This window comes from Lepidochelys kempii, chromosome 27 (assembly GCF_965140285.1).
Source record: "Lepidochelys kempii isolate rLepKem1 chromosome 27, rLepKem1.hap1, whole genome shotgun sequence".
Lineage (NCBI taxonomy): Eukaryota > Metazoa > Chordata > Testudines > Cheloniidae > Lepidochelys > Lepidochelys kempii.
Window position 1 is genome coordinate 18,008,743 of NC_136406.1, and position 13,825 is coordinate 18,022,567.

The 13,825-nt window shown below is 54.8% G+C and overlaps 1 protein-coding gene across 1 annotated transcript in view; it reads left to right on the forward strand.

Annotated features, from left to right (window-relative positions):
* Positions 1 to 13,825, forward strand: part of RND2 (Rho family GTPase 2) — a 28,653-nt gene that overhangs the window by 11,855 nt on the left and 2,973 nt on the right. Inside the window, exons 3-4 of the mRNA XM_073325772.2 lie at positions 7,016 to 7,125; positions 12,120 to 12,254. Coding sequence (XP_073181873.1) covers positions 7,016 to 7,125; positions 12,120 to 12,254 — 245 coding nt within the window. The remainder of the gene's footprint in view (positions 1 to 7,015; positions 7,126 to 12,119; positions 12,255 to 13,825) is intronic.

Sequence of the window (13,825 nt, forward strand, 5' to 3'; positions counted from 1 at the left end):
AATGGCACCAAACATTTCTTAGAAAATCAGCTGGCCGGTTCCCAGCTCCCCATGGGGACTGGCCTGGCTGTTATTTACCAAAGACTTCTGGGAAGGCTGCCACTTCTGTCCCTTTCATTCACTGTCAGGTTTTCAGTCCAGGGTCTTTTACATTTCTTTACTTCCCCTTGGACAGGTCCTGGGAGGGGGACAATAGCAGGGCTGTTATATACGATCTGTGCCTTTCTCATGCAAATAAGCTGCCTGCTGCAGGAGGCTCCATTCAAGGACACCTCAAAGCACAAAGGTGGATGCGGGAGAGAGAAACCCAACTGCATTTATCGCTCAGAAGGGCTTTGCTCAGGCCTGTGAATTGCAGGACTTTGCAGAGGGCAGAAAGGGAGCAAGGAAGGGCCAGACAGGCGGTGGCATCTGCAGCAAAGAGGGAGTGTCTCTTTTGGGGGATGGAGCTGTGCAGAGCTGTGGCAGTGCGGCCTTTTGTGGCCTGCCGAAAAGTCTGTAACTTGCTTTGATCCCGGCCCCGCTAACTGTTTACACTGGGTTCAGGCATGTCTCTGAGTTCTCCTCCTTCTAAGACCAAGCTGAGGAGTGCTAGCAGAGTGAGGAGGGGCCAGCAGTCCACAAAAAAATAGTTTGTATGCATGAAGCCCACTTCCCTCAGGCTTGCCTTGGAGCATCATGTTCCCTCCCTGTTCTGCTCTTATCCCATCTGGGGGCCACTTGTTGCAGCCGGAAGAACATCCTGTCCTGATGCAGCAGGGAGATGACTCGCTGCTCCCCAGTGCATGGCTGTGTCACGGAGGAGGCTGCATCTTCAGCCCCTGGCACCCAGAGCCCGCAGAGCCCAGTTCTGCTCCCTTGTGCAGCTCTGTACCTGGCAGAGGTGTTCCCAGGCTGCTGCCGTGGCAGGAAGCTGGATGCCACCTGACTGGCGTCTGTAGATTCACTCCAAGCCCCCATCTGTGCTGCCTCTGGCCTGGCAGGCAAAGGCTGTGAGCCCAGTGCTCATCCACCCATTCGCTCTTCCTACGTCACTGCCTCGGTGCAGCCCTTCACCTTGGGCTAGACCCTTGTCAGAGCTCATGAGTAGGGCTATGTGCCGAGCACAGGTGGTTGGGAGACCTCCAGGGGGAAACTTGGGTGCTGCAGGAAGTGGTCTTTTCCCCAGGAGGGGGCGCACTTCCCTCTGACTAGGTGTGGACGACTGCCCTGGGGTGATGCTAGGGGGGCATTGTGCTGGTGAGCTGTGACCCACATGTGGATGTCACAGATCCCACGGCTGCCCCGGCGGGGCTCTGCTTTCCTGGTCGGTCCTGCTGGGGTAATCACAGTCGGCCGTCCTCCGTGTCCAAGGCACTTACCTGGCCCCTGTCACTGTAGTATCTGACCCCTCACAATCTTTCATACATCTGTCCTCACTCTTTGGGAAAGCAGGGCTATTATCCCAGTGGCGAGGCAGAGAGACTCGGTGACTGGCCTGAGGTCACAGGGAGTCTGTGGTGCAGGAGAGAACTGAACCCATGTCTCCTAAGCCCCAGACTGGTGCTCTGACCATCCTTCCTCAGTGTTGTCCTTCTTTATTCCCCGTCCCAAATGACTGTAGATTTGCTGTCCACTGTCTTCCAGCCTGAGGGAGGCTGGGTGAAGTATTCCTTTATCCCATGCGTTTGTAAAGCATGTTGGGATTTTCACAGGATGAATAAAATCTCCTATTATTATTATTTATTAACACCTCCATCCTCGCTGGACCTGCTGGGGCAGTGACTAACCGGGAAAGCAGTTGCATTTAGCTGGCACTTCATGTAATATTAACTCAGGGATTGTAGCACTCAAAATTGTAAATCGGCTGGATTGGCGAGGCTGCGTGTGATTGAATGCTGTGCTTGTTCCAAAGCTGAGCTTTGTTCTCACGCTAGTCCTCATCCATCCCCCAACCGCCCAGGGTTTCCCAGCCAGCCTGGGGGGGATGTTTGCTGGGAAGGGTGTGTATCAGAGTCACTCCTGTGTATTCACAGCCTTTGCGGCTAGAAAATGAATCCTCTGTCCAGCTAACTGCCAAGCAGTATCTCCCATCCACTTCATATAGCCAAGAAGGGCGAGAATGCTGACCTAAGGCCAGAGGGGTGGGGGCTGCAGGGGTTGCTATGTCCCCCTGTTACATGTTCCTGATGTGCTGGAGATCCTGCAGTGCAAGGTGCTGGGAAGATGTGTGTTATTTACAGCTATGGCCACATGGCCTCCCGTGTGTGTGATCTGAGCTGGGAGTGGGCCTTGGAGTGGAAATGGTGCGTTAGATAGCCTGCTGCCATGCCAGGACTGGCAGAAATGGTGTGAACCCTCTGCACAGAGCTGGGGCCTTCTGTCAGCACCAGGCGAGGAAAACGAGCCGAGCACCCTCCCCGCACAAAGCAGAGGCTGAGGGTGCTCAGCTAGTGGGCTTGTTCGCCATATGCCTGGGAGCTGGGATTCTTCTGGTGCAGGGGGAGCGTTCTCGGCAGGCTCTGCAATCTGTGGGCTGGCTTTGCGCCTTGTGCTTGGCATCCAGCACTTCAGCGAGCTGGCTGGAGCTGCTGGCTTGCTCTGTGAAGGACGTTCTTGGCAGGACTCCACGATGCACTGCAGCATCTGTGGGTTCTGGAGGAAGAGGTTTTTACAGCAAATCCTCTGGGTAGAGTGTGAGGCTCAAAGATTCAGGCCCCTCGGCAGCTTTCTGTGCTGCATAAGCTAGGGCTGGTGGGGGCCTCCTGCCCAGCCTGCTGGGGCTCTGGATCCATATTCGCTGTCCCAGCTTGGAACATGCTAGTGTTGGCTGGAGGGGCCCCGTGCTCCGAGTCTCATCATTCAGAACAGCTGAGAAGCAGCAAACTGAGATTAGCACTGTTTTGGTGTAAAGGCAACAGCACATTGCAGTCCCTTGCCCAACAACAGGAGACTCCCTGGCTGAGTCACAACCCCCAGCATGGTGCTGCTAAGGGAGAGGAGCTAGTCACCTCTGAATTTCAGACGCTTTGTTTTATTTTTGACAGTGACTTTGGTGACTGTCTAGTTTTCTCTCTTTAATCATGGACAGATGTCCATGAATCTTATTTCCTGCAGACCTGGATCCAAAAGGGAGCATGTCCTAGGCAGTCCTGGCAGGCTGGCTCCATGGACCCATGAGCCCATGCACACCTTGGAAAGCGCTAAACCGTAGGTCTCCAGGGCGTCTCGCTGGAATCCTTGAAAGGCGTAGAGTGGTCAGCAAGCCAGAGTCTGTTGGGGGGACCAGGGTCTTTGATTGTCAAAGTGTTGGCTGCAGAAATTCTAAAATGGCCCCTCAGGCGAATTTGAAAGTCATTTCCCTGAAAGACCATTGGAAAGCCTGGGTCTTAGGGAGATGTGAAACCAAGCCTTCCTCCGCCTCCAAACCCCTCTGGCTTTGGGGCCCTTAGGGCAGGCAGAGACTGCTCCGGCCTTTGCTGTTCATGGCTGGAACAGACTCTGGAAAGCGGGCGGGTTTCTGGACCAGCCAGGAGTGACATGAGTGTGACTTCAACCTCTGCTTCTGTGCCTCTGCCAAGCTCCTGAGTTGGGAGCAGCCTGTCAGGGGGTGCAAAGGCCATTCTGGCCTGGAGCCTCCTCCCCGTCAGCGGGAGGCCCCCGCTGCCCTGGCAGCCCCTGAACAGCGAGCGCATGCTCACGCGGTGGGAGAAGCTGCTGAAGTGTGTGTGTGTGACTCAGGAGGGTAGTGACTAAATCAAGGGCCGTGCTCCATTAGTCAGCAGCCCCGCAGGATGCGCTGCAGGAAATGGCATGTTGCTAGGATACAGTTGGCTGTAGCAATGACTGTGCTCAGAGGAGCCGAAATCTCCTGCACAAAAGGGAAAGTTGCCCAGACTGGAAGAGAGGAGGAGGCATCCAGAGACCTTTCTTTAAAACTTGAACTCTAACAAGAGGGTGTGTGGGGCAGGGTGTCGGGGGAGGATGGGGGGCCTCCTGCCCAGGGGGGGTGAGGGTGCAGTCCTGCCCACACAGGGGGATAAAGGCTCTATACCGACTCTGTCCAAGTTCCTTTCTGAGCACGCAGAGATCTGTGTTGGGTCCCATGTCCGTTAGCTGGGTCCCAGTGCAGCCGGGAGGGCCCCGTGACCGGTTCCAACAGCAGAGCCCGTGTCTATCATTGCCCAGACTGTAACAGAGCTCAAGCTGCCCAACTGGCTTTGGAAGAGGGGCCTGGAAACCAGCTGCCTAGTGGAGCTCAGCCCTGCAGGGTTCTGGCCACCTTAACCAGCAGCCTCCGATTCTGTGGGAGTAGGGGCCACTCTGTGCTCCGGGGACAGCTGGGAAGGGGAGGGATGGCTGGTGCCAGACCTGCCAGCCACAGACAAGGTGATTCAGGCCTAAGGTTGGGTCGGGACTCTCCAGATGGATCCGCAGGGTGCAGCATTCCCGGGGCTCCTTCAGCTGCTCTCTCAGCCTGCTGGCTGCTGCCTCCACAGACCAGACCAGAGTGTTCCCACGGGGAACCCCAGGGGCGGGCCAGGCTGTCGGGCAGTTATGGCAGGTGGGAGCACAGGCAGCTGGCTTGCCCTGCAACTAGGGTGCTGGCTGGGCATCCTCTAGCTTCTAGTGCGATGTGCAGGGGGCTCTCTCGTGCAGGCTGGTGGTGACTCTCCCTCTTGGGCCTGGAGCCTTAACTGGCCCAGACTGGAGCATCTGAGTCCGATCACTCAAAAGCAGGTGCCCTGTGCTGGAGCTGTCGTAGGCTGGGGCCACCCTCATTTTGCAGTGAGTCTGAACTTCTCCAGTCCCCAGGAGTCCTGAGTGCTCAGCACTTCTGGAAAATCCGGCTCAAGGCATTTTGGGCTCCCAGAATGGGAGACGCCTCCCCAGATGGGGATCACTCTAGGAGAGATGTGACCCTAATGAACGGCGGACATCTGGGATTAACAGATGCACTGTGGAGCTGTCAGGAGCTGCTCCCTCATGTCCTATCCCTGCGGCTTTGGCTCTGGATAAGACATGCCTGGTAAAGTGTTGATTGATTCGTACAGTTTGCAGTGTTCCTGTGGCTGTGTTTGGGTCCCAGGCTTGAGAGAGACAAGGTGGGTGAGGAAAGCACGTCTCTTTAACTAGCGGAAGTTGGTCCAATAAAACTTGTTACCTCACCCACCTCGTCTCTGCAGTGAGTGGTGGGCTGATTCCTGTCTGGCTCCCCATCCCCAGCCCTCTAGGTTTCCTGAACGCTCACTTGTGGCACCACACTATCAGACCCGTGATCTGTTGACCTCCTCTCCATGGTTCGGGGGATTCTAACATGCAGCCCATGACTCCGCTGTGTTTCAGTACCAGGCCTCGGCATTCAGCACTCCACCAGAGAGCAGATGGCAGCCATGCACAGCACCTGTGGGACTGGTCTTAGAGTTCTGGCATGGCCCTTGGCTGGGCAGAGTTGATGTATCCTTCTCTGATAGTGGGAGGGCTCTGTGAGGTTAGCACATGTGCTCCGTTAGGATTCCCCTAAAGCCCTAAAGGGCTGCCTGCTCTGCTGTGGAATGGGGAGATCAGAATGTTCTCCCTCTCCGGGGCTGAACCGGGAATCAATAGGGCTCTGTGCTCAGCTTGTCTGCGCAGACGAGGAAACCCTGCTCCAAGTGGCTTATTTCCCCCTCCCGCCATGGAGGAGAAGGATATTTCAATGGGAGACAGTTTGGGTCAGGGCCTTGTCCTCTTATCTGCCAAGCTCCCAGTAGGTGCTATGCGTCCCGGCTCATGTGGCAGAGCCTTCTCTTAGCCAGCAACAGGGGAGGAGAGCTAGATTCTCATGACTAGAAACTCCAGCAGAGAATTAGCCTATTCTCCTCTCGCCCTTCCGGAAATGTGAACTGTCATCCATAATTCATCAGATGCTGCGCTCCATCAAGGGGCCATTTGACACCCGGCCTGGGTGCTCTGACTCCCTCCCTCGCAGTGGGAAAGTGCCGGCCAAGAGTATTCCCAAGGGGCTGCCGACAGGAAGTGTGTCCTGTTTCCGCACCCTCGGGGTGGGGGATTCTTTTGGCAAAAGAGGGAAAAAGAATAGTGAATTCAACAAGGACTCGGGTGTCTCTGCTTCTCCGTTTCATAAATGAACAGCTGCTGCTCATCCCTCCCGGAAGCTTAAGCCATTGTAAAGCCAAATATAAAACTGTAACAGTGGTTTTAAGTAGCAGTGAGCTGATTGCTCCATTACTGTTTACTGAGGCATTTACAATCGCACACAGAATGCACTTCAAATAAAAACGTGATGGGATGCTGACTTTAATGGCTGACATTTGCATTTGAGGGCTGGCTGGGTGGGGAGCAGTGCAGGCATCCTGCCAGCTCCACCAGAAACCCTGCGGAATCCAGAGTCGGAGTTACTCTATTTATGGCCCAGTCTCCAAACACGGCCCATTTTTATGTACCAAAAAAGGGAATCTGGCTGACTGACGATTTTATGTTTTCCTCCAGGTCATTGATAAAAATGTTAAATAGGGCAAAGCCAAGAACAGATCCCTGCAGGATCCCACTAGAAACACACCTGCTCAGTGATGATTCCCTGTTTATAGTTACATTTTCAGATCTATCTGTTAGCTGGCTTTTAATCCATTTAATGGGCCATGTTAATTTTATATCATTCTAGTTTTTAATCAGAATGTCATGTGGTACCAATCAAACACCTTACAGGAATTTTAGTATATTACATCAACACAATCACCTTTATCAACCGAACTTGTAATCTCATACAAAAAATATCAGATTAGTTTGACAGGTTCTATTGTCCATAAACCCAGACAGAGTGGCATTACTTACATTACCTGGGCAGTTCTGTAGCAACATCACCACCACCAGATGTGCCTGGAATTAACAATTTGGCACCTGGGAGAGCGAACAGGTCTACCTGCCTGGCTTGCCCTCACCAGGCTCCAGGAATAACTGACCGCCTCGCTGCTGTCTGGCACAATCCAGGGGTGTGGAGCATGTCTAACAGCTCACCTCCCTCTCTCTGTTGCAGGCTCAGCGTATTATGACAACGTCCGCCCCTTGGCCTACCCTGATTCGGACGCCGTGCTCCTCTGCTTTGACATCAGCCGCCCAGAGACGCTGGACAGTGTACTCAAGAAGGTCAGTGTCTGGTGCTCCGTCGTGGCCGCTGTCCCATGAAGCAGGCTGTGTCATTACAGCCCAGGGTGCCACTCTGGGAATTTGTAGCCCAAGGCCTGTGGAAATGAGGTCAGGGCATTGCCATGGGCCAGGTGAATGCCCCGTCGACCCTCTAGGGCCGACTGTGTGTCCTGGCCATTGTCTAACACCCAGCTCGGAATGGTGTCGGGCTCTCCGCTCACAGGGACGGGGCCCTGAGTGGTGGGGCAAGATGGCCTGTGCACACTTGCTCACCTGGTGCGCTTTCCCCCTCCCCCAGGGTGCTCATACTGCCTGGGAAAGGACCAGCTCTTTCCTGCAGTGAGGCTCTTGATACCTGAGCCCTTCTGGAGGGGCCAGTCCTCTGCCGTGAGCCAGGTCAGAGGTCACTTTTCTCATCCCTACCCTTGACAGCGGCTGCTGCCTCCCCCCACCTGGGCTGCAGCAGAAAGTGACACATTTCAAACTGAAAGGCACCCATATGAATAGTGCAGCTCCTGGATGGCTGGAGAAGGGAGTGTGTGCATAGGAGTGGGGTGGCTTGGTGGGTGTTCTGTTTTTAATGAAGCCCTCGGAAAGTACTGTGCATCTCAAAGGCCTGGTTAGCACCCCCAGCAGCCGGCGTGCTAGGAATTAGTTCACGAGAGTCGAGAAGTGGGCCTGGTGCTTATTTTCTTGTGACTGGAGAGTTCATTAGCTGGCTCAGTCCCCCTCAGGTCAGCGTATGCACCGTGGAGAGGGTGGCGGTCAACTCCCCACAGACTGACAACAAAAATAACCAGCTGTGCCGCTGAATCTCAGACCTGTCTGAGAATAAGATGAATTGGCATGAGGTTGTTGGCCAGGCAGGGAGGCAGAGGGCCATGGTTAGTCCATGGGCACTTGGACGCTGCCTGCCACGGGCCACTGGCAGCATAAATCTGAGCTGACCGGTCAAGCTTCTCCACTAGCAGCTAGAGGTTTGTCTAGTGAAAGTTTAGCACCTTCCAGCAAAGCTGTTCTGTGTGGCTGGTAATAGTATGTCAGATCTTTAGAGCTACCCAGGGATAACAGATTTTGGGTAGAACTTCAGCAGACCTGCATGCACTATGTGGTACAGAGATGGGAGGCTACCAGGGACAACCTGCAGCACTGCAAGGAACGGTGCCGGGGAAGCACTTCCCTCTGAGTTAGCACTGAGTGACCCAACGTCCCAGAATTTTGCCTATGGGTATCATGCTGTCGGAGCAGCATCCTTTTTGGTGAGCTGCAAAACCCACATCTGTGACCCGATAGCACTTCCTGTTACCCTAGCATCCTGGCCAAACTCGGATGGGCCATTACATTCCCTCGGCTGAGATTCCTCCTGCAGTTTCCTGCAGTTCTCACTGCGGTGCACCATTGCTGTGCTCTGTGAAATAGCTGCTCTATCCCTCTCCAGAGCGGCGCCATGGCTGATATCTGCTTTGAAAAGCACTTTGGAGTCCCGTGGAGCGAAAGGCCCTGCAGAAATCTAAGAGATCGCTATTGTTGCTCCCGCTAACAAGCCCCAAGTTACTGGACTGGCCCAGACACTGGCTTCTGAATAAGTCACGTTGTGGTGTCTGGCCTGGTGACCCCCACAAAGTTTTGCCAACTGCTGAGCTGAAGCAAATGCCTCTTGTTCAGCTGTTCCTGCTGATAGGGAGCACTGGGAGGTGGGGCTGGGACTGCAAAATCCTGGCAAAGGGGACAAAGACCCTTAACAACTCGCTCAGTGTTTGAATCCAAATCAGCTCCCTGGATCTGGCTCTCGCTGTTTAGAGGGCGGCAGGCTGCATGTGGACGGTAAGGAGACTCATTGCCCAGTTTAAGGATCTGCAGAATAATAGCAACAGCAAATCATGTCTACCTTAATGAGCAAGAAACCCACTAATTATCCTGAGCCAGCATTTATTTATGGCCCTGTTTGCATACACTTCTGTGCTGTTAAATGCAAGATGTTCCCTGCACAGCCTTCCCAGATGCCTCAAATACTATTAGGCAATGTCTTTTTGATATGGCAACTTAAAATAAACCCTAAAACACCAGGGATTTCTTAAGTACCTCTGAGTAGATGCCTTGTTTCCTTTGGCGCAGGTTTTGCAGCCTTCAGAGGTGAGGAGAATGCCTAAGACACCATGAAGTGGAAATAGGGTTTAGCTTTTGATATCAAATTAGTAAGGATAATAAAGCTGCCTAATAAAGCCCTGGGCCAAGATGCTAATTCAGCAGAGGAATCTTTTTACTATCACAGCCTGTCTGATGCCTGGGATGCAAAACCTGAACGAGCATTTGATTCGTGGAGCCCTAGTTTGTCACAGCATGTCACACTGAGGGGGAAGGAGCCACCTGAGAGAATCCAAACAAACAGCTTGCTAGTATATACAGCCTGGGCTTTCGTGGTGCAGTGCCTTAATCCTGACAGGTCTTGGTAGTGCAGCCCTGTGTCTGGGACCCACGGCAAACTCCAGTCCCAGTGTCCCCCTCCAGCATCTGCCTCATGCAGATTAACTTCTGCCTGGTTACAGACCAGAATCAGGCCCCTCTCTCCCAGTGTAGGGGACTGTCATTTTGGGGCTGCAATAGTTTGGAGCCTAGTTCGGGTGACCCTGCTGCTCCACCTTCTCCAGGATCGGGATCTCTATCCCTTGGATGAATGCTGATGTTTATGTTCAAGCTACAAAGGAATTTTAGGCACCTGCCATCCAAAGCCTCTGAGTCATGGCAACTGGCAGTGATGTCCAAGACCGTGGAATCTCCCGTGAGCTGTGCAATCAGCTGCTGGGGCAGCGGAATTGCTGAGCAGCACAGAGGCTGCCTGTGTCCCTGGCCACAGGTGTGGACAGTCTGTGGGGAAGCAAACACTGAGGCCCACCCTCCTGGTGGAATAGATGGTTTCTCTCCCTCTAAGTCCAGCTGTGGCTGCTCTGCCCTGATGTTTGCAGAATGAAACCGGTGCTATTCTGAGCCATGTATTTTTCCATCAGACCGTGGGCACCAGGTCGTCTTTTAATTGCCTGGAATATTTTCCCATCGGCTCCTCTAGTAGGATATTGCTAGTTCTGAGTGAAGGCTGGATGAGTTGAGATGCTGGGAGTTTCTGCTCACTGTCTGCCTGCACCTCCCAGCACTGAGCACCGAAGCCAGGTAGCTGACTCCAGATCACAGCAAGGGCGACCTAGACAAATCTTCTTTGGGGAGGGGTAGAGGGCGGAGAGGTCACAGGGGATGGTTTTATTTTCTGCTGCAGCCACTGAGCTGCATGCTGGAGCTTCAGAAGCTGCCAGTTAGAGCAGAGGAAATGGCCGTTTGATGCCCTAGCCTATTCCTTCCAGGGCTCCCAGTTCCTAAGGCCACTGGCCACGGCTGTGTTCTGAAGTCTGACAGGCAAACCAATTCCGTGTTTGCTGTGTAAATAGCTCCCTGCTGACTGGGGTGTCTTGGAAACAGTTGTGCAGAGGGCTCAGCTGGGGCACCCTTTGAAGTGCCAGATCTGTGCACCAGACTGTGTGGTCATTACTCTTCCTTAGTTGAGCCCAGAAGAGGCTTCCTGGGGGCCCACAGTGGGGGATGGGAGCTTAGGCTTAGCAGGTCTGCAAGGCACATCTGGAACAAGTGAGCAGAAAGCCCCCTATTCAAGAGACACTCTGCTAATTCCCTGCCTGTGACCATCAATAACGTGCCCTAGTGAGCTAATCGCCCTTCGAACAGCTGTGCCCCCAGCTTGGAAAGGGCATCTGCACTGGAGGGTTTTGCAGCTTTTTCCAGCCTCATCCCATTAAAGCCTCATGTTAGCTTCAAAAGGCGACTGTCCCTGTGTTTTCCCATCCTGGCCTCCAGGTACCCAGCCACTCCCTGCATGTGCGCTGGCTGAGTGTTTTGTAATGGGATACGGCAAAGTCCCCTCTGGCGTGTCTAGCTTCAGCGAATCCAGGTGCGATCTTGCATACCCCTTTCCCTCCCACCCCTGTGTCTCATGGACCCCGGGCTTCTTTGACATCAGTCCCCCTGATTTGGGGTTGCTGGGGCTCCTACCCTGGCAGGGTAAATCCACGTCAGCAGCATCTGGTTAGGGACGCCTGTTCCGAAGCGAGCGCCCACGCAAACTCGTGGGGTGGGGGCGGCATGGGCCAGGGCCCTGGCGTGCAGCCTGGAGAAGGCTGAGGCCTCTCCCTCACTGGGAGCCCAATGCCAGTCCGTAAATTGCAGGCTGGCTGACACTGAGCCAAGCCAGGGAGCTGAGAGTGAGGGTGGAGCTGGTGGTTCAGAGAGATTTTTCCCTGAGGGAAACTTGCCTGGGCTGGGGGCCAGCTGCCGCTAACTGAAGACCAGGGTGGGCAGGGGGAAAAATGGGAGCCTGTCAGCTGCAGCTGCCTGGAGTCTCTGGGGAGCCCCCTGCCAGCCGGCTGCAGGTAACCTGCTGAAAGCAGCGCCCCACCCCTGTGGAGCACAGCTCCAGCGACGGGGCCTTGGGGTTCTTGCTCCGTTCTGTGCTGACTGGGCCAGGTGGGGTCCTCTGATACACTGCCTGCCAGCCAGCATGGAGCACTGTGTTCTGGTGGAAGGGGTGGGCACGGATGGGGAGCCAGGACTCCTGGGTTCTCTCCCCAGCTTGGAGAGGGGAGTAGGTCCTAGTGGGTTAGAGCGGGCGGGGCGGACAGGGAGCCAGGACTCCTGTGTTCACTCCCTGCCCAGAGCCGGGGAGAGGAGCTGGAAGACGTGTCCGACACACAGTACTATTACAATTGCCCTTGCCTGCTTTCCTGAGGTGCCCCCATTAGGCCCCCCTGCTGGCAGCAAGGGGCTGTGCCCAAAGGGCTAGAGTCTGCTAATGCCCCTTGCTGGCTCCTGCTGTGCCCTGGGTGGCTGTCTTGCTGCCAGGATGCAGGTGCGGGGCGGGGAGAGCCCTAGCCCCTCTCGGTGAGAGCCCTGCGAGGTGCCATTGAACCCCGCCCCTGTGTTGCTCTCTCCCGCAGTGGCAAGGGGAGACCCAGGAGTTCTGCCCCAACGCGAAGATCGTGCTGGTTGGCTGCAAGCTGGACATGCGGACAGATCTGAACACCCTCCGGGAGCTCTCCAAGCAGCGCCTCATCCCCGTCACACACGAGCAGGTGAGCTTCTCCAGGAGACTCCAGGGGGTGGGGTATGCCCCAAGTCCTGCTAGCTACAGGAAGCCCTGCTGATGGACGGGAGCTGGGCTGCATGCCCTCTGTTGTGCTGGGACCAGCAGCCAGGCCTCTCTGCCTGCTCCAGAGCAGGTGTTGCCCAGGCTTGATGGAGCAGGCAGCTCTGGCTCGCAGACGCTCTTCTCTCCACCCTCAGTGTGAGCTGGGTATATTCTTAGCCCTCTCACTGAATATTCAGGTTGCGGGCGCCTCCCAGGAGCCGTTATTCTGGTTCGCACCTAGCAGCTAAAATTACTTTCCTAGAAGGTGATGAAGACACTTGGTCTCACCTATAGAGTGGGTGGTAACGGCAGAGGGGGTGGGGCTGCTCTGAGGTGGGAGGGCTCCCTGGGCTCCAGCAGGAAGCTCTTTCTCCACTCGGTGACCAGGGTGACTTGCGGGGCTGGCTGCTGCAGACTAGGTGGAGTGAAAGCCCCAGGCCAGTGTTCGGTGACTGCAGTTGGGGGCAGAGCCCTAGTGCTGAATGTCGCTTATCTGAGCAGATCATGGGCCGTTGGAGGCTGTTACTGCTTCTGATCATGAGACCTCAGCTTGGAGGAAGCTGTGAGTAAGACAGAGTAAGACGGAGGATGCTGCTGTCTGTGGGTTCATCTGGCACCAGGGTTGAGCTTCATTCTGTCCTGCTGCATTAGTCCACCCCTCCAAGGAAGCCACTACTCAATTACCCCGAGACTGGCCCTTAGGTTGGGTGCCCCAGTGCAAGCCACATGATGATCCATTCGCTGTCAGGTGGGTTAACACATCCCTGAGTGTGGCACGTTCCTGCAGAGCATGCAGGAGTTGCGATCACAGATGGATTCAGTCCTGCCTTCTGCTGCTTTGGCACATGCTGCCCGGTACCCAATAACCTCTCCAGGGCACTGATGCCAATTCCGCCAGATGCATGGGAATTGCTGCACAGTCTTTGATTGGGGGGGGCAGGGAGAAGTTTTACCTGCCAGATTTCAAGGGAGTGAACTGGGGTGAAAGCTCCAAAGGAGAAATTCACCCTGTGCAGGGGGCCAGTGCAAGGCCCACTGAAGCTGAAGCCCTTTCCAATCTGTTTAATCAAATTGATGCAAACTGGCGCATGGCATGGACGCGTGTTTTGGTGCAAGAGCAGTTTTATTTCAGTTTGTCTTAAACCAGTTCTTAACTTCAGATTAGTTTACATCAGTTAACGTGGTTTAAACTGAAATCAGCACATCCACACAGCGGTTTGCATGGTTTAACATCCTGCCTTTGGTTAAATGGCACAACTGTGTGCAGCCAAGGCCTGAGACAGCAGCGCTTTGCCCCTGAGCTGAGTGCTCAGCCTCATCTCTTTGGCATTGCTGGGGGGTAAGGGGGGAGACACATGTTGCCCCGGCTGCATCCGTCACCCAGCTGCAGCCTCCTGGCATCCTCTTTAGAACTGTCAGGCTGTCCTTGCTTCCTGTGGGCTGAAACCTGTTCTCTGTTTATGGCACCACGGCGTCAGCTTGCAGGGGAGGGATAAATGATGCTGTGGTTTTGCT